This window comes from Somniosus microcephalus, unplaced genomic scaffold (genome assembly GCF_052327205.1).
Source record: "Somniosus microcephalus isolate GS21.2 unplaced genomic scaffold, FLI_Smic_1.0 unresolved_chr4, whole genome shotgun sequence".
Classification (NCBI taxonomy): domain Eukaryota; kingdom Metazoa; phylum Chordata; class Chondrichthyes; order Squaliformes; family Somniosidae; genus Somniosus; species Somniosus microcephalus.
In genome coordinates this window covers 33,530,918-33,551,212 of record NW_028225182.1, presented here as the reverse complement: position 1 = coordinate 33,551,212, position 20,295 = coordinate 33,530,918, and the positions used below count along the sequence as shown (strand labels likewise).

The 20,295-nt window shown below is 48.1% G+C and overlaps 1 protein-coding gene across 2 annotated transcripts in view; it reads left to right on the top strand.

The window, feature by feature from the left end:
* LOC147090489 (arf-GAP domain and FG repeat-containing protein 1-like) overlaps positions 1-20,295 on the top strand; it is a 155,689-nt gene that overhangs the window by 121,466 nt on the left and 13,928 nt on the right. For both annotated transcript variants that reach the window (XM_085977258.1, XM_085977259.1), the window contains 3 exons: positions 8,193-8,340; positions 14,349-14,422; positions 14,781-14,864. In XM_085977258.1, coding sequence (XP_085833384.1) covers positions 8,193-8,340; positions 14,349-14,422; positions 14,781-14,864 — 306 coding nt within the window. The remainder of the gene's footprint in view (positions 1-8,192; positions 8,341-14,348; positions 14,423-14,780; positions 14,865-20,295) is intronic.

Below are 20,295 nucleotides of genomic sequence, written 5' to 3'. Positions count from 1 at the left end.
TGCGCCGTCCAAATCTGAGTCTTCCTGTCTGGGCATGGACATTGAGTGATGCTTGGCGATTGATGCCGTTGGGTGTCCCTGGATGGATATCCTCCCAACTGGTCCCCCATCCCAGAGCTGCTGAAGCCAATTGTAGGCTTTCAACCGCAGCGCTGACTTAAGACATCAGCCCAGATCAGGGAGGGAATTAAACCCGTGGGCTTCTCGGCCTGTACGGCTTTGTACCTCACCGTGCAGTCCAGTTACCCAGCAAGCTGTCAGTTGCATATTACCCGCGTTGTGTTGTCCACCCCACTTTTATTTATTTTTTTCATTCAGAGGGTGCTGACGCCCGGTGCGCCGACCTGTCCTTTGCACAAGTTCGGCCTGGTTACTGGGCGAATCGCCGCGAGTACACGCAAAGCGCCTAGCTCTGAAAGGACGCGTCGTAGCTGTCCGCAGGTCTCCCGGGCCAAGGCCCTCCGCTCTCCGTGACCCTGGAGGAGCGCGGTTAAAAGATCTGCCGGCAGCACCGGGTCGCTGGTTGCCACGCACTGGCGATCCGGCAGCCTCCTGACCAGGTTGCGAGAGTTGTCGGGCGGAGTGCGATGGGCAGGTCCTGCCTGGAGCCAGGCCATTAGAGCTACTCCACCGTCTGCATCGGTTTATTGGGTAACGGCACCTCCCCTTGATACCAGGCCAGGCAGACAAGGAAGCTTCCTGGCACAATCCCAGCCTGACTTGACAGTGGCTGGGAGCTATCATTACTTTTAGCTGTTTCTGGGGCTGAGGCACATTCCTGGGGCAGTGCAGAGGGAGCTTTACTCTGTATCTAACCCGTGCTGTACCTGCCCTGGGAGTGTTTGATGGGACAGTGTAGAGGGAGCTTTACTCTGTATCTAACCCGTGCTGTACCTGCCCTGGGAGTGTTTGATGGGACAGTGTAGAGGGAGCTTTACTCTGTATCTAACCCGTGCTGTACCTGCCCTGGGAGTGTTTGATGGGACAGTGTAGAGGGAGCTTTACTCTGTATCTAACCCGTGCTGTACCTGCCCTGGGAGTGTTTGATGGGACAGTGTAGAGGGAGCTTTACTCTGTATCTAACCCGTGCTGTACCTGCCCTGGGAGTGTTTGATGGGACAGTGTAGAGGGAGCTTTACTCTGTATCTAACCCGTGCTGTACCTGCCCTGGGAGTGTTTGATGGGACAGTGTAGAGGGAGCTTTACTCTGTATCTAACCCGTGCTGTACCTGCCCTGGGAGTGTTTGATGGGACAGTGTAGGGGGAGCTTTACTCTGTATCTAACCCGTGCTGTACCTGCCCTGGGAGTGTTTGATGGGACAGTGTAGAGGGAGCTTTACTCTGTATCTAACCCGTGCTGTACCTGCCCTGGGAGTGTTTGATGGGACAGTGTAGAGGGAGCTTTACTCTGTATCTAACCCGTGCTGTACCTGCCCTGGGAGTGTTTGATGGGACAGTGTAGAGGGAGCTTTACTCTGTATCTAACCCGTGCTGTACCTGCCCTGGGAGTGTTTGATGGGACAGTGTAGAGGGAGCTTTACTCTGTATCTAACCCGTGCTGTACCTGCCCTGGGAGTGTTTGATGGGACAGTGTAGAGGGAGCTTTACTCTGTATCTAACTTGTGCTGTACCTGCCCTGGGAGTGTTTGATGGGACAGTGTAGAGGGAGCTTTACTCTGTATCTAACCCGTGCTGTACCTGCCCTGGGAGTGTTTGATGGGACAGTGTAGAGGGAGCTTTACTCTGTATCTAACTCGTGCTGTACCTGCCCTGGGAGTGTTTGATGGGACAGTGTAGAGGGAGCTTTACTCTATATCTAACCCATTCTGTACCTGCCCTGGGAGAGTTTGATGGGACAGTGTAGAGGGAGCTTTACTCTGTATCGAACCTGTGCAGTACCTGCCCTGGGAGTGTTTGATGGGACAGTGTAGAGGGAGCTTTACTCTGTATCTAACCCGTGCTGTACCTGCCCTGGGAGTGTTTGATGGGACAGTGTAGAGGGAGCTTTACTCTGTATCAACCCCGTGCTGTACCTGCCCTGGGAGTGTTTGATGGGTCAGTGCAGAGGGAGATTTACTCTGTATCTAACCTGTGCTGTACCTGCCCTGGGAGTGTTTGATGGGACAGTGTAGAGGGAGCTTTACTCTGTATCTAACCCGTGCTGTACCTGCCCTGGGAGTGTTTGATGGGACAGTGTAGAGGGAGATTTACTCTGTATCTAACCTGTGCTGTACCCGCCCTGGGAGTGTTTGATGGGACAGTGCAGAGGGAGCTTTACTCTGTATCTAACCCGTGCTGTACCTGACCAGGGGTGTTTGATGGGACAGTGTAGAGGGAGCTTTACTCTGTATCTAACCTGTGCTGTACCCGCCCTGGGAGTGTTTGATGGGACAGTGCAGAGGGAGCTTTACTCTGTATCTAACCCGTGCTGTACCTGACCAGGGGTGTTTGATGGGACAGTGTAGAGGGAGCTTTACTCTGTATCTAACTCGTGCTGTACCTGCCCTGGGTGTGTTTGATGGGACAGTGTAGAGGGAGCATTGCTCTGTATCTAACCCCTGCTGTACCTGCCCTGGGAGTGTTTGATGGGACAGTGTAGAGGGAGCTTTACTCTGTATCTAGCCCGTGCTGTACCTGCCCTGGGTGTGTTTGATGGGACAGTGTAGAGGGAGCTTTACTCTGTATCTAACCCGTGCTGTACCTGCCCTGGGAGTGTTTGATGGGACAGTGTAGAGGGAGCTTTACTCTGTATCTAACCCGTGCTGTACCTGCCCTGGGAGTGTTTGATGGGACAGTGTAGAGGGAGCTTTACTCTGTATCTAACCCGTGCTGTACCTGCCCTGGGAGTGTTTGATGGGACAGTGTAGGGGGAGCTTTACTCTGTATCTAACCCGTGCTGTACCTGCCCTGGGAGTGTTTGATGGGACAGTGTAGAGGGAGCTTTACTCTGTATCTAACCCGTGCTGTACCTGCCCTGGGAGTGTTTGATGGGACAGTGTAGAGGGAGCTTTACTCTGTATCTAACTCGTGCTGTACCTGCCCTGGGAGTGTTTGATGGGACAGTGTAGAGGGAGCTTTACTCTGTATCTAACCCGTGCTGTACCTGCCCTGGGAGTGTTTGATGGGACAGTGTAGAGGGAGCTTTACTCTGTATCTAACCCGTGCTGTACCTGCCCTGGGAGTGTTTGATGGGACAGTGTAGGGGGAGCTTTACTCTGTATCTAACCCGTGCTGTACCTGCCCTGGGAGTGTTTGATGGGACAGTGTAGAGGGAGCTTTACTCTGTATCTAACCCGTGCTGTACCTGCCCTGGGAGTGTTTGATGGGACAGTGTAGAGGGAGCTTTACTCTGTATCTAACTTGTGCTGTACCTGCCCTGGGAGTGTTTGATGGGACAGTGTAGAGGGAGCTTTACTCTGTATCTAACCCGTGCTGTACCTGCCCTGGGAGTGTTTGATGGGACAGTGTAGAGGGAGCTTTACTCTGTATCTAACCCGTGCTGTACCTGCCCTGGGAGTGTTTGATGGGACAGTGTAGAGGGAGCTTTACTCTGTATCTAACCCGTGCTGTACCTGCCCTGGGAGTGTTTGATGGGACAGTGTAGAGGGAGCTTTACTCTGTATCTAACTTGTGCTGTACCTGCCCTGGGAGTGTTTGATGGGACAGTGTAGAGGGAGCTTTACTCTGTATCTAACCCGTGCTGTACCTGCCCTGGGAGTGTTTGATGGGACAGTGTAGAGGGAGCTTTACTCTGTATCTAACTCGTGCTGTACCTGCCCTGGGAGTGTTTGATGGGACAGTGTAGAGGGAGCTTTACTCTATATCTAACCCATTCTGTACCTGCCCTGGGAGAGTTTGATGGGACAGTGTAGAGGGAGCTTTACTCTGTATCGAACCTGTGCAGTACCTGCCCTGGGAGTGTTTGATGGGACAGTGTAGAGGGAGCTTTACTCTGTATCTAACCCGTGCTGTACCTGCCCTGGGAGTGTTTGATGGGACAGTGTAGAGGGAGCTTTACTCTGTATCAACCCCGTGCTGTACCTGCCCTGGGAGTGTTTGATGGGACAGTGTAGAGGGAGATTTACTCTGTATCTAACCTGTGCTGTACCCGCCCTGGGAGTGTTTGATGGGACAGTGCAGAGGGAGCTTTACTCTGTATCTAACCCGTGCTGTACCTGACCAGGGGTGTTTGATGGGACAGTGTAGAGGGAGCTTTACTCTGTATCTAACTCGTGCTGTACCTGCCCTGGGTGTGTTTGATGGGACAGTGTAGAGGGAGCATTGCTCTGTATCTAACCCCTGCTGTACCTGCCCTGGGAGTGTTTGATGGGACAGTGTAGAGGGAGCTTTACTCTGTATCTAGCCCGTGCTGTACCTGCCCTGGGTGTGTTTGATGGGACAGTGTAGAGGGAGCTTTACTCTGTATCTAGCCCGTGCTGTACCTGCCCTGGGAGTGTTTCATGGGACAGTGTAGAGGGAGCTTTACTCTGTAGCTAACCCGTGCTGTACCTGCCCTGGGAGTGTTTGATGGGGCAGTGTAGAGGGAGCTTTACTCTGTATCTAACCCGTGCTGTACCTGCCCTGGGAGTGTTTGATGGGACAGTGTAGAGGGAGCTTTACTCTGTATTTAACCTGCGCTGTAGCTGCCTTTGGAGTGTCCTGATGCTAACATTGGGTGCCTAAAAAGGGGAAGCTATTTTTTGCCCTACGCTAAAATATTACTCATCAGTGAGGAAAAATCAGTGTGATTGGACCACCATCTGTGTACGCTGAGGCTTGCAGTCCCTGTCCTTGACATATTCAGGGACGAATCAATCCAAACAGGGACTGATGACACTTCACAGATCACACAGATTGCTGACATGACTGTCATGTCCTGCTATCTTCATGGGATGGTAGGACACACTTCATGTACTAAATATTTATAATTTTGTTTGGCAAGTGTATTTGGGGTTACGGAACCAAGGCGGGCAACTGGAGCTAAACGGAAACAGGCTCGAGGGGCTGAAGGGCCTACTCCCGTTCGTGTAACTCCCTGACCGCTCGTGTTGGATGGTGAGTTGCCTACGCAGTATGACCGGCCTGGGTGTTTGTAGGTGTTTTATCAGACGCAAGTCGTTTCACATTTTCTGGTCAGCTAGTGATATACCATTGTCAATGTAGAACAAGGTGACATAATCTTAGAATAAGGGGCTGCCCTTTCAAAACTGAGATGAGGAGAAACTTCTTCACTCAGAGGGTAGTAAATCTATGGAATTTGCTACCTGAGAGAGCTGTGGAAGCTGCGACACTAAATAAATTTAAAACGGAGATAGATAGTTTCCTAGCTGATAAGGGAATTAGGGGTTACGGGGAGCGGGCAGGGAAGTGGACGTGAGTCTAGGTTCGGATCAGCCATGATCCTATTGAATGGCGGAGCTTCTTATGTTCTTATTTTGTCCACTGGAGCTTGCTTGATGTTGCCTGGGGACTTTGCTGTTCTGTACGTCTCTGTACCATTCCAGACACTGCCTTCGTAAACACGCTCACTTTGAACTTAATTGAGCGCCCTTGTCCGGACCTGTAGATTTGAATGAGACCATTGAAGATACTTTGTGCAACTCACAATTTGTTCGCTGCCGCGTCACTCTGCAACTCACCCAGTTTTCCGAGGTGCACAGGGGTGTTGGGTAGGTCCGCCACTGGGTAATAACTTGCTGGGTCAAATCTCCCCCTGGCAAGTCGCGAAATCTTAGTCGATTTTATATCTGGTCATTTGAGGGCTGGCGCCAGAGCGAAATGACCATGGCAGCTGCAGGAGTGCAGTAAAGGCACAATTGGCTCGTGAACGGCCATCGGGGAACTGGAACTGGAACTGGCCTGGCTTGCACGTGCTATGCCACTACTTTCTAAAACAGCCTAAATAGGCCCCTCAGTTGTGTTTATATATTTTTTTTAAACCCCACTACAAAACACAATAATGAACGTCATCACCGCAATCCTGCAGTTGTTCCAAGCAGAAGGCCCACCCCACTCCTCAGGGCAACTCGGGACAGGCAGTCGATGCCAGACCGAATAGATCTCCGGTTGGTGCCGTTCATTAGATGGCGTGGGGGACCTGAAACGTGGCTTCTGCTATCTGCCATCCTCCATGGTTCTGACGGATGCTCGCCCCGACTGCGGCCGCTAGCTGATCCTCCTGCCGCTGACCGTCACTCGCTGTTGCTCCGATCCCCATGCAAACCCATCCCCAACCCCTTCCCATTCACTCCCACTGTACAGAATCCCAATGAACCAAACCCCTTCCCATTCACTCCCATTGTACAGAATCCCAATGGACCAAACCCCTTCCCATTCACTCCCACTGTACAGAATCCCAATGGACCAAACCCCTTCCCATTCACTCCCATTGTACAGAATCCCAATGGACCAAACCCCTTCCCATTCACTCCCATTGTACAGAATCCCAATGGACCAAACCCCTTCCCATTCACTCTCACTGTACACAATCCCAATGGACCAAACCCCTTCCCATTCACTCCCACTGTACAGAATCCCAATGGACCAAACCCCTTCCCATTCACTCTCACTGTACACAATCCCAATGGACCAAACCCCTTCCCATTCACTCCCATTGTACAGAATCCCAATGGACCAAACCCCTTCCCATTCACTCCCATTGTACAGAATCCCAATGGACCAAACCCCTTCCCATTCACTCCCATTGTACACAATCCCAATGGACCAAACCCCTTCCCATTCACTCCCATTGTACACAATCCCAATGGACCAAACCCCTTCCCATTCACTCCCATTGTATGGAATCCCAGAACTATCCAGGATAATTTTTTTTTTAATAGATTTTTGTTTTAGGATGTTAACATACAAAACCCTGATGGAAGCAAAAATATCTCTAGTTTCCTGATTTTAAACTTGTGCTCAACCCACAGCCGAAATCTCTCTGCTCCCCTGCCCAAGGGACGGTACCACATTTCAGAAGTTGGATTGTAATTGGGCAAAGTCTGTGTTTTGCTCCGTTCCTGTTCTAGATTCAGTAAATGACTGACTGTGTTGTGGGAATAAGCTTTGCAGACTGTCCATTTTTACTTTTAGAAATTCTGACCCACTGTGTGTATTCCTGACAGTACAGGATTGATTGATCAGCCTTGCCTATTGTTGGGTCATTTCATCTTTCCTAAGCCCCTCTCTGTGGCTTCGTTAGTAAAATGCGGAGTTACACCATACCCTGGCTCAGCTCGTCCGCTGCTGAAACCCTCGTCCATGCCTTTGTCACCTCCAGACTCGACTATTCCGACCCTCCCCTGGCCGGCCCCCCACGTTCCACCCTCCGTAAACTTGAGGTGATCCAAAACTCGGCTGCCCCCGTGTCCCAACTCGCACCGAGTCCCGTTCACCCACCTGTGCTCGCTGACCTACATTGCCTCCGGTTCGTCAATGCCTCGATTAAAAAAAAAAAAAAATCTCATCCTTGTCTCCCTCTCTCTGTAACCTCCTCCAACCCCCCCCCCCCACCCCCCCCCCACCCGAGGTCTCTGCGCTCCTCCAATTCTGGCCTCTTGCGAATCCTCGATTTTCATCGTTCCACCATTAATGGTCGTGTCTTCAGCTGTCGAGGCCTGAAGCTCTGGAATTCCCTCCCTAAGCCTCTCTGCCTCTCTTGCTCCTCCTTAAAACCTACCTCTTTGACCAAGCTTTTGACCACCTGTCCTAATGTGTCCTTCTGTGGCTCGGTGTCAAATTTTGTCTGATAATCGCTCCTGTGAAGCACCTTGGGACATTTTACTACATTAAAAGTGCTGTATAAATGCAAGTTGTTACTGTTGAAGCAGGAAGGTGCCAGGTTTGTTGTGGAGCCTGCTAATCTCGGCAATGGCTTGTCCCTCGAGAATTAGCCTCAGTGGGGTGGGGTGGGGAGGGGGGTAAATTGGCCTGCTCCTGATCCGTACCCCGCGAGCCCTCTTGAATGAGGCTTAGGCCCACCCTTGGGCTGTGACGTTCTCCTACAGTTGAGTGACCTTCACTGTCCAGGGGGATGATCACTTGGGTGAAGTACAGAGGTGGGGGTTGGGGGCTGGGGGCTGGGGGGCGGGCAGAGAGGGGTGACGGTGCCTGTGGTACAGCACCCCAGCACCTGTGGGAGAAAATGGGAGCCCATTAACTTTCTTTCCTTGTTCCCTGATGTTTCCGAGCAGCAGGTGGTCAGATGTCCGGCTTTAGTTTCACCTCTTCGGCGTCCAGTGGCCAGCCTACAGTCTCGTCGAGCCAGTATACAGGAGCCGAGTACAGCAGCGTCTTCAGTATCGGAGTGCCTTCAAGTAATGCCAGTGTTGGCACTAGCAGGTATTGTGGATGCCTCTCCTCTTCCCTCTCGGCCTCCCCTTTTCATTTCAACTTTTTTTCCTGGTCATTATTGTGTTTGTTAAGGCGAGGGATGTTCGTGCTGAGGAATTGAACATCTTGGAGTACATCCTTGGCCTTGCGCGACTGTGCAACTGTTATATCTCTCCCCATGTCGATTTCTATGGACTTCAGTACCATCGTCCGTCACGGCTAGCACTTGATTTACACCATCACACAAAGTCAAGAGCTACCCCATTGAGTTGTTAGCATCAAGCACTTTTGGGGAAGAACAAAACTAGAGGCCATCAATACAAAATAGTCACCAAGAAATCCAATAGGAAATTCAGAAGAGACTTATTTTCCCTGAGAGTGTGAAACTCGCTACCACAGGGAGTGGTTGAGGCGAATAGTATAATTACATTTAAGGGGAAGCGAGATAAGCGTATGAGGGAGAAAGGAATAGAGGGTTAGGCTGATAGTTAGGTGAGGAAGGTTGGGGGAGGAGGCTTGAGTGGAGCATAAATGCCGGCATAGACTGGATGGGCCGAATGGCCTGTTTCTGTGCTGTACTTTCTCTGTAAGACACTGTCGCGTAAAACATTCCCAGGTCAGACACAGCACAGGTTAGATACAGAGTAAAGCTCCCTCTACACTGTCCCGTCAAACACTCCCAGGGCAGATACAGCACGGGTTAGATACAGAGTAAAGCTCCCTCTACACTGTCCCATCAAACACTCCCAGGGTAGGTACAGCACGGGTTAGATACAGAGTAAAGCTCCCTCTACACTGTCCCATCAAACACTCCCAGGGCAGGTACAGCACGGGTTAGATACACAGTAAAGCTCCCTCTACACTGTCCCATCAAACACTCCCAGGGTAGGTACAGCACGGGTTAGATACACAGTAAAGCTCCCTCTACACTGTCCCATCAAACACTCCCAGGGCAGGTACAGCACGGGTTAGATACAGAGTAAAGCTCCCTCTACACTGTCCCATCAAACACTCCCAGGGCAGGTACAGCACGGGTTAGATACAGAGTAAAGCTCCCTCTACACTGTCCCATCAAACACTCCCAGGGCAGGTACAGCACGGGTTAGAACATAAGAAATAAGAGTAGGAGTAGGCCATACAACCCCTCGAGCCTGCTCCACCATTCAATAAGATCATGGCTAATCATCGACCTCAACTCCACTTTCCCGCCCGATCTCCATATCCCTTGATTCCCCTAGAGTCCAAAAGTCTATCGATCTCAGCCTTGAATATACTCACTGATTCAGCATTCACAACCCTCTGGGGCAGAGAATTCCAAAGATTCACAACCCTCTAAGTGAAGAAATTCCGTCTCATCTCAGTCTTAAATGGCCTACTCCTTATCCTGAGACTATGCCTCCTAGTTCTAGACACTCCAGCCAGGGGAAACAACCTCTCAAGCATTCTTCTAAACTCCAGAGGGTATAGGCCCATTCTATACAAACTCTCCTCATAGGACAGCCTCTCCTCCCAGGAATCAATCTCGTGAACCGTCGTTGCACCGCCTCCAAGGCAAGGATATCTTTCCTTAGACAAGGAGACCAAAACTGTGCCCAGTACTCCAGGTGTGGTCTCACCAAGGCCCTGTACAATTGTAGCAAGACTTCCTTACTCTTATACTCCAACCCCCTTGCAATAAAGGCCAACATGCCATTTACCTTCCTTATTGCTTGCTGTTCCATGCTAGCTTTCTGTGTTTCTTGCACGAGGACACCCAAATCTCTCTGAACACCAACATTTGAAAGTTTCTCACCATTTAAAAAATATTCTGTTTTTCTATTCTTCCTACCAAAGTGACTAACCTCACATTTCCCTACATTATACTCCATCTGCCACCTTACTGCCCACTCACTCAGTCTATCTATATCCCTTTGCAGACTCTGTGCTCTCCTCACAGCTTACTGTCCCACATAGCTTTGTATCGTCAGCAAACTTGGATACATTACACTCGGTCCCTTCATCTAGGTCATTAATATAGATTGTAAGTAGCTGAGGCCCCAAGCACTGATCCGTGCGGCACCCCACTAGTTATAGCCTGCCAACCGGAAAAGATCCGTTTATCCCTACTCTCTGTTTTCTGTCCGTTAACCAATCCTATCCATGCTACTATATTACCCCCAATCCCATGAGCCCTAATCTTGTGTAATAACCTTTTATGTGGTACTTTATCGAATGCCTTTTGGAAATCCAAATATACTACATCCACTAGTTCCCCTTTATCTACCCTGCTAATAAATTTGTCTAACACGATTTCCCTTTCACAGAACCATGTTGACTCTGCCTAATCATGTTATGATTTTCTAAGTGACTTGATACCACTTCCTTAACAATGGATTCCAACAATTTCCTGACGACTGATGTCAAGCTAACTGGCCTGTAGTTCCCTGTTTTTTCTCTTCCCTCCTTTCTTAAATAGCAGTGTTACATTTGTGACCTTCCAATCCGCTGGGACCATGCCAGAATCTAGGGAATTTTGGAAGATCAAAACTAATGCGTCCACTATCTCTTCAGTCACCTCTTTTAGAACCCTAGGATGTAGGTCGTCCGGTCCAGGGGATTTGTCAGCTTTTAGTCCCATTAGTTTCTCTAGTACTTGTTCTCTACTTATATTAATTATGTTAAGTTCCTCACCCTCATTAGACCCTTGGTTCCCCACCATTTTTGGTATGCTTAATGTGTCTTCTACTGTGAAGACAGATACAAAATATTTGTTTAACGTTTCTGCCATTTCCTTACTCCCCATAATAATTTCTCCTGTCTCAGCCTCTAAGGGACCAACGTTTACTTTTGCTACTCTTTTCCTTTTTACATACTTGTAGAAACTCTTACAATCTGCTTTTATATTTCTTGCTAGTTTTCTCTTCTATTTTTTCCCTTTTTTAAAAGTTTTGGTCAACCTTTGCTGGTTTCTGAAACTCTCCCAATCCTTAGGCTCACTATTATTCTTTACAACATTATAAGCTCCTTCTTTCAATCTAATGCATTCCTTAACTTCTTTAGTTAGCCACGGTTGGATCACTTTTCCCATGGAGTTTTTGTTTCTCAATGGAATGTATTTTTGTTGAGAATTATGAAGTATTTCTTTAAATGCTAGCCACTGCTTATCTACCACCATACCTTTTAATCTATTTTTCCAATCTACCTTAGCCAACTCGCCCCTCAAACCTATGTAATTGGCTTTATTTAAGTTTAAGACTCTAGTTTCGGACTTAGGCAAGTCACTCTCAAAATTAATGTGAAATTCTATCATATTATGATCACTCTGCCCCAGAGGATCCTTTACTATGAGATTGCTAATTAACCCTGTTTCATTACACAATACAAGATCTAAAATAGCCTGTTTCCTGGCTGGTTCCATGACATATTGTTCTAGGAAATTGTCCCAAATGCATTCCATGAACTCGTCCTCCAGACTACCTTTGCCAATTTGATTTGTCTGGTCTATATGAAAATTAAAGTCCCTCAAGATTATTGTATTACCTTTGTTGCAAGCTCCTACTATTTCTTGATTAATATTCTGTCCAACGGTATAGCTACTGTTAGGGGGCCTATATATGAAGGGATAATTACAGGTCCTAGCCCTTTTGGGCTATCCCAGATCAGGCGTATTCCCCAGACGTTCACCCTCAACTTAAGTTAGAGATAGCCGAATTCCATAAGATGCTGAAATGGGTCTAAAGGTTCAGGCTATCACTCGCTAAAGGAAAGGAATGACTGAAGATGTTACCGTCCTCCAGATAGTACTTTTAATAAGTTGAACTAGACTGTAACCTTCCGGATATTATGAGGGTCCGGAATACTCCCCCAGAATTCTGCAACTCCTTACAAAAGAGTGTACAGAAATGTGGGTTTGCGAGTTTATAGAGATTGACTCTGAGACAATTCTAAAAATATATTGTTTTATTTAAGAGCCGACATTCAGTTAACAGCTGTTGAATCAGTCGCAACATTAACAATTCAAAATACAGTTAGCTTACATTTCTTATTTCTCAGAGATCCTTATTCTCAAATCTTTACTTCGTTACATTTCTTATTTCTTACTTATTTCTAAATCCAGAGTATCCACCAGAATCAATTACTTTGACTTCCCGAGACTCATAGTTAAAGACTTACAGAGATGCCTCTGAAGAGTTGAGAAACGCTTTGCCCGTTCAGCGAGTTCTGCCTTTCTGTTGAAAAGGTCTATGTTTTATACTCTTTTTGCATTGGTTTATTCTTTGATGTTCTCTGCTGATGTCAGCTAATTGTCTTTATTGATTCTCTCTTTCGAATGCTTTCTATCTTACTGTCAATTCAACTATTGCATGCATAATTATGTCTCTACCTTTAGCTGTTCCAAAAACCATCATAAAAACAATATGACAGCTATCTTTATTTGATGTCATTCTTACAAAATGCTTTCATTCAATTCTTAATATTGGCTTTACTGGTTTTTAGCAGACATTGTGACTCCGTGCTGCTCCAAGTTTAATACAAACACAATGTAATTGCTTGGTGTCATCTATTGAAGTTATATCTTCAAAGTGTCCTTGTTGGTATCATATTTACTACTATGTATATATATTAAAGACATGCATTTCTAGCTATCTCAATTGGTTGCATATTTAATCGTGTTTCCTGTCTTCCAAGTTTAATATAAAAACTATTTGACCAGCAGGTGTTTCTTGTACTTGATATCATATTTTCAAAGGCACATGCCTCTTTTAATGTTTGTGTTTCTGTTTTACGTGTTAGTTCTTAACACTTTAAACTGGGTCTTCTCATTGTGTTGGTTGCAAGCCGTAGACCTTTCAGAAGCACCAATGGTTTGCTTCAATCTTTCATTGTTTTAATATTTTTAACTAATTCCCATTTCAAAGCTTGTTTACAACTTTGTTATCAACTGATCTTTATCTCAGAAGCCTGTGTCTCTGAGGCTTTAGATTTTTAAACCCAGTATATCATGTATTAATAATATCAGTATTCTGTTCATATTGTGGTGTATCTTTCTGAAATATGGCGTATTCCCTCACATATATAACTCCTACCAGTGTTTTCTGCCCCTTGTTATTTCTTATCTCCACCCATACTGATTCTACTTCCTGATCTTCCGAGCTGAGATCCTTTCTCGCTACTGTCATTATGTCATCCTTTATTATCAGGGCTATTCCCCCCTCCTTTTCCATTCTGCCTGTCTTTTCGAAACTTCAAATACCCTGGAACATTTTGTTCCCAACCTTGGCCACCTTGCAACCATGTCTCTGTAATGGCGATGAGATCAAACCCATTTATCTCTATTTGTGCCACTAGTTCATCTATCTTGTTACCAATACTTCGTGCATTCACATAAAGAGCCTTTAATTTAAATTTTTTACCATTATTCCCGTTTGACCTTATTCTCTGCTGCACCGCTACCATTAAACTCTGTCCCTTCCTGTCACACACTGCTTATTTTTACCCAAATCGCTACACTGCTCTATTGCCTTGACTTCCCAGGTCAGGTACAGAATGGGTTAGATACAGAGTAAAGCTCCCTCTACACTGTCCCATCAAATACTCCCAGGGCAGGTAGAGCACGGGTTAGATACAGAGTAAAGCTCCCTCTACACTGTCCCATCAAACACTCCCAGGGCAGGTACAGCACGGGTTAGATACAGAGTAAAGCTCCCTCTACACTGTCCCATCAAACACTCCCAGGGCAGGTACAGCACGGGCTAGATACAGAGTAAAGCTCCCTCTACACTGTCCCATCAAATACTCCCAGGGCAGGTACAGCACGGGTTAGAAACAGAGTAAAGCTCCCTCTACACTGTCCCATCAAATACTCCCAGGGCAGGTACAGCACGGGCTAGATACAGAGTAAAGCTCCCTCTACACTGTCCCATCAAACACTACGAGGGCAGGTATAGCATGGGTTAGATGCAGAGTAAAGCTCCCTTTATATTGTTTGAATCGATTACCAGTTGCTAAAGATTCTCCTGTTCTTATTTTGGTTTCAGTATCTCCGGGACGATGAGTGGAAGCCAAGTGCCTGCACAGCAAGCTGCCACCACCAACGCATCGAGCTTTGGAGGTATCCTACCTTATAAACGATTCCCTTTTACATTCTATTTTCCTCGCTCTTAAATTCTTACCCTAACCTAACCTTTGCTCCCAGACGTGTACCATTTCCCCCTCGCCCCCCCCTCTCTTTCCCCCTCCCCCGCCCCGCCCCCCGGAAGGGCAGACCGGCTCTGGTTTCCACGCCGAGAGGGAGGGATATTACTTTGAGAAATGATCCCCACCTCCAAAGGATTGTTGCTCCCAAGTCTCTGGGGTGGTGTCCACACTCTGTTCTTGTCTGCCCTCCCTGGTGAAACGTATTTTTTCACTGTACATCATTAATCTTCTTTTCCCCCTTTTTGTTTTTCTCTCTCTGCCCTGCGTTTCAGCTTTCAGTAATCCATTTGCTGCTCCCTCTGCTACGCCGCCAGCAGTTTCCACCAACCCCTTCCAGGCCAACGGAATGGCGCCGGGTGAGTCTTTGCAACCTCTCTTTTTATCGGCGGAAATTAGCACTGCCTTTTTTTGTTTTGTTGCCTTTTTCCGATTCTCTTCCCTCCTCCTCCTCTCCCGAGAGCCCCGACCGTCGCCAGGTCGGGGCGTCCTCGGCTGCTGGCCGCCCCTGTGTCCGTCCTTCCGTGTGTCAGCTCAGAGGGCCGTTCGACCCCCGGCGGGGGACCATTGCCGCCGAGCCCAATCCTCGTACGCACGCGTTCTGCCCAAAAAAAAAAGGGCAACGATCAGCAGCTGGAGCGCTTCCCCCCCCCCCCCCCCCCCGCCCTGTTCCCCCCCAAGCCCAAGGGTGTTGCACCGAGGCTAATTGCAGCCCCTCTCAAACCACTGCCCCAGCAGAGGTCCGCTGACTCCACCGAGATGGCAAAATGGGATGGGTTTGTAAAGAGAGAGTCGCTTTTTAAAAATAAAGTTGTCCGCACTGGAGGATTAATGATGGTGCTGCCGCCATTGCCGCCGCAAGCGTATCGCGCAGTTTCCTGCAGTGACTTCCTAGGAAATGTTCTGCTCGGTCTAAATTAGAGTCCGAGTCACAGTGTTATCCAGCACAGAAAGAGGCCCTTCGGCCCATCGTGTCCGTGCCGGCCATCAAGCCCTGCCTATTCTAATCCCATTTTCCAGCACTTGGTCCGTAGCCTTGTATGCTATGGCGTTTCAAGTGCTCATCTAAATGCTTCTTGAATGTTGAGGGTTCCTGCCTCCACCACCCTTTCAAGCAGTGAGTTCCAGATTCCAACCACCCTCTGGGTGAAAAAGTTTTTCCTCAAATCCCCTCTAAACCTCCTGCCCCTTACCTTGAAACTATGCCCCCTGGTTATTGTCCCCTCTACTAAGGGGAAAAGTTCCTTTCTATCTACCCTATGCCCCTCATAATTTTGTACACATAGAAACATAGAAGATAGGAGCAGGAGTAGGCCATTCGGCCCCTCGAGCCTGTTCCGCCATTCAATGAGATCATGGCTGATCATCCAAACTCAGTACCCTGTCCCTGCCTTCTCCCCATATCCCTTGACCCCTTTAGCCTTAAGAAATATATCCAACTGTTTCTTGAATATATTTAATGAACTGGCCTCCACCGCCCTCTGTGGCAGAGAATTCCACAGGTTCACCACTCTCTGGGTGAAGAAATTCCTCCTCATTTCAGTCCTAAATGGCCTACCCCTTATCCTTAGACTGTGACCCCTGGTTCCGGACTCTCCGGCCATCAGAAACATCCTTCCTGCATCTAGTCTGTCCAGGCCTGACAGAATTTTATAAGCTTCAATGAGATCCCCTCTCAATCTTCTAAACTCCAGTGAGTATAAGCCCAATCGACACAATCTCTCCTCGTACGTCATTCCTGCCATCCCAGGTATCAGCCTGGTGAATCTTCGCTGTACTCCTTCCATGGCAAGAATGTCCTTCCTCAGGTAAAGTGACCAAAACTGCACACAATACTCAAGGTGCGGTCTCACCAAGGCCCTGTACAACTGCAGCAAGACATCCTTGTTCCTGTACTCAAACCCTCTCGCTATGAAGGCCAACATACCATTTGCCTTCTTAACCGCCTGCTGCACCTGCATGCTTACCTTCAGCGACTGGTGCACAATAACAATCAGGTCTCTCTGCACTTCCCCTTCTCCCAATCTATTGCCATTCAAATAATAATCTGCCTTCCTGTTTTTGCCAACAAAGTGGATAACCTCACATTTATCCACATTATAGTGCATTTGCCATGTTTCTGCCCAATCACCCAACCTGTCCAAATCGTACTGGAGTTTCACGACATCCTCCTCACAGCTTACCCTCCCACCCAGCTTTGTGTCGTCTGCAAATTTGGAGATATTACATCCAATTCCCTCGTCCAGATCATTAATATATATTGTGAACAGCTGGGGTCCTAGGACCGATCCTTGCGGCACCCCACTAGTCACTGCCTGCCACTCGGAAAACGACCCGTTTATTCCAACTCTTTGCTTTCTGTCCGCCAACCAGTTCTCTATCCAAGTCAATACCGTGCCCCCAATCCCATGTGCCTTAATTTTGCACGCTAATCTCTTATGTGGGACCTTATCGAAAGCCTTCTGAAAGTCCAAATACACCACATCCACTGGTTCTCCCTTATCTATTTTACCTCAATCAGGTCCCCCCTCAGCCTTCTCTGCTCTAAGGAAAACAACCCCAGCCTGTCCAGTCTCTCTTCATAGCTGAAACGCTCCAGCCCAGGTAACATCCTGGTGAATCTCCTCAGCACCCTCTCCAATGCAATCACATCCCTCCTATAGTGTGGCGACCAGAACTACACACAGTATTCCAGCTGTGGCCTAACTAGCGTTTTGTACAGCTCCATCATAACCTCCCTGCTCTTGCCTTCATAGCCGTGGCATAGAATATAAGTATCCCATTGTACAAGACGGCTAGCATTAACCGCCCCAAGGTATCAATTATGCACACACCTCAAGCAGTGAGTGGAACAGGAGGCACCAACTATGCTTGCCACTTAATTATAGATGTTTGTCTGAAGAGATTTCCCTGCGGTGCTGCAACAACATTGCATTTATACAGCGCCTTTAACGTAGTAAAACGTCCCAAGGTGCTTCACAGGAGCGTAAACAAAACAAAATTTGACACCGAGCCGCATATTTGGACAGGTGAACAAAAGCTTGGTCAAAGAGGTCGGTTTTAAGGAGCGATTTAAAGGAAGAGAGAGAGAGGCAGAGAGGATTAGGGAGGGAATTCCAGAGCTTAGGGCCCAGGTGGCTGAAGACATGGCTGCCAATGGTGGAGCGAAGGAAATCGTGTTACTAACCCGTAACCCTCCCCCTTTGGGAAGTACTAGTGAGTGCTATACCCACGCTGCATGGTGGTATAGTCATCAGTAATGATGAACTGCGGTAGTATCATCAGTAATATAAGAACATAAGAAAAAGGAGCAGGAGTAGGCCATTCAGCCCTTCGAGCCTGCTGATCATGGCTGATCTTCTACTGCAACTCCACTTCCCCGCGCTATCCCCATATCCCTTGATTCCCTTAGTATCTATCGATCTCAGCCTTGAATATACTCAACAACTGAGCCTCCACAGCCCGCTGGGGTAGAGAATTCCAAAGATTCACCACCCTCTGAGTGAAGAAATTTCTCCTCACCTCAGTCCTAAATGGCCGACCCCTTATTCTGAGACTGTGACCCCCTGGTTCCAGACTCCCCAGCCAGGGGGAAACATCCTCCCTGCATCTACCCTGTCAAGCCCTGTAAGAATTTTGCATGTTTCAATGAGATCACCTCTCATTCTCCAGGGAATATAGGCCTAGTCTCAATCTCCTCGTAGGACAATCCCCCCATCCCAGGAATCAGTCTGGTGAACCTTCGTTGCTCTCCCTCTATGGCAAGTATATCCTTCCTTAGGTAAGGAGACCAAAACTGTACACAATACTCCAGGTGTGGTCTCACCAAGGCCCTATATAATTGCAGTAAGACTTCTTTACTCTTATATTCCAATCCCTTTGTAATAAAGGCCAACATACCATTTGCTTTCCCAATTGCTTGCTGTACCTGCATGTTTACATTCTCTGACTCGTGTACAAGGACACCCAGGTCCCTCTGAATGCCAACATTTCCCAATCTCTCAGCACAGTATATAACTTCACATTTCTCCACATTATGTTCCATCTGCCACATCTTGCCCACTCACTTAACCTGTCTGTACCCCTTTTGTAGCCTCTTTGCATCATCGTTACAGCTTACTTTCAAAATTCCAGTAAATTTGCTGTATTACCCGCAGGCAGTTGATGGATAGGCTTCATGAACAAGATAGGGGGCAGAGTTGGCAAAGAGACTTCAGGAAGTTGCTTCACAGCACCACCGCCTGGCCAGAGCCTGCAACTGCACTGTGACCGGCAGCTGTTCACATACGGGATTTTTCTGTGCTAAAATGTTTACATAGAAACATAGAAGGTAGGAGCAGGAGTAGGCCATTCGGCCCCTCGAGCCTGCTCCGCCATTCAATGCGATCATGGCTGATCATCCAAATTCAGTACCCTGTCCCTGCTTTCTCCCCATACCCCTTGATCCCTTTAGCCTTAAGCAATATATCCAACTCCTTCTTGAATATATTTAATGAATTGGCCTCTACTGCCTTCTGTGGTAGAGAATTCCACAGGTTCACCATTCTCTGGGTGAAGAAATTCCTCCTCATTTCTGTCCTAAATGGCTTACCCCTTATCCTTAGGCTGTGACCCCTGGTTCTGGACTCCCCGACCATCGGGAACATCCTTCCTGCATCTAGTCTGTCCAGTCCTGTTAGAATTTTATAAGTTTCAATGAGATCCGCTCTCATTCTTCTAAACTCCAGCGAGTATAAGCCCAATCGACCCAATCTCTCCTCGTACGTCATTCCTGCCATCCCAGGTATCAGCCTGGTGAATCTTCGCTGAACTCCTTCCATGGCAAGAACATCCTTCCTCAAATAAGGCGACCAAAACTGCACACAATACTCAAGATGTGGTCTCACCAAGGCCCTGTACAACTGCAGCAAGACATCCTTGTTCCTGTGCTCAAACCCTCTTGCTATGAAGGCCAACATACCATTTGCCTTCTTAACCGCCTGCTGCACCTGCATGCTTACCTTCAGTGACTGGTGCACAAGGACACCCAGGTCTCGTTGCACTTCCCTTTCTCCCAATCTATTGCCATTCAGATAATCTGCCTTCCTGTTTTTGCCACCAAAGTGGATAACCTTGCATTTATCCACGTTATATTGCATCTGCCATGCTTCTGCCCAATCACCCAACCTGTCCAAATCATGCTGGAGTTTCTCGGCATCCTCCTCACAGCACACACGCCCACCCAGCTTTGTGTTGTCTGCAAACTTGGAGATATTACATCTAGTTCCCTTGTCTAGATCATTAATATATATTGTGAATAGCTGGGGTCCAAGGACCGATCCCTGCGGTACCCCACTAGTCACTGCCTGCCACTCGGAAAAAGACCCGTTTATTCCAACTCTTTGCTTTCTGTCTACCAACAGAGGCGGTTTCAATGCTAAAAGATGCCGTAGAAGCGCGACCAAAAATATGTAGCTGTTTATTGAGGCTACTGCGAGTCCCCCCACCCCCACAGAGTCAGTGCGAGAACGGCTGTCTCAGCAGTTGTTGGCAGGGAGGAGGCTCGTCGTCCTGGTGCAGTGACCGAGGAATCCACGGGACTGAATGCCAGCCTGGAGAGACTGCAAGACAAGAGAGTCCGGGGCCTCCGTCCTCGGGTTCACGAGGCACAGGGCTCAGCTGAGCGGGGGTACGACTGCCTCTTGTGCATTAGGGTTGGTCATCCCTCCCCAGGGTCAGGGGTCGTAGAGGAACTAGTATGGCAGGGTGTGCCAGGCATTGTTTTGTCATTGGCTTTGCATAGAATGTGGT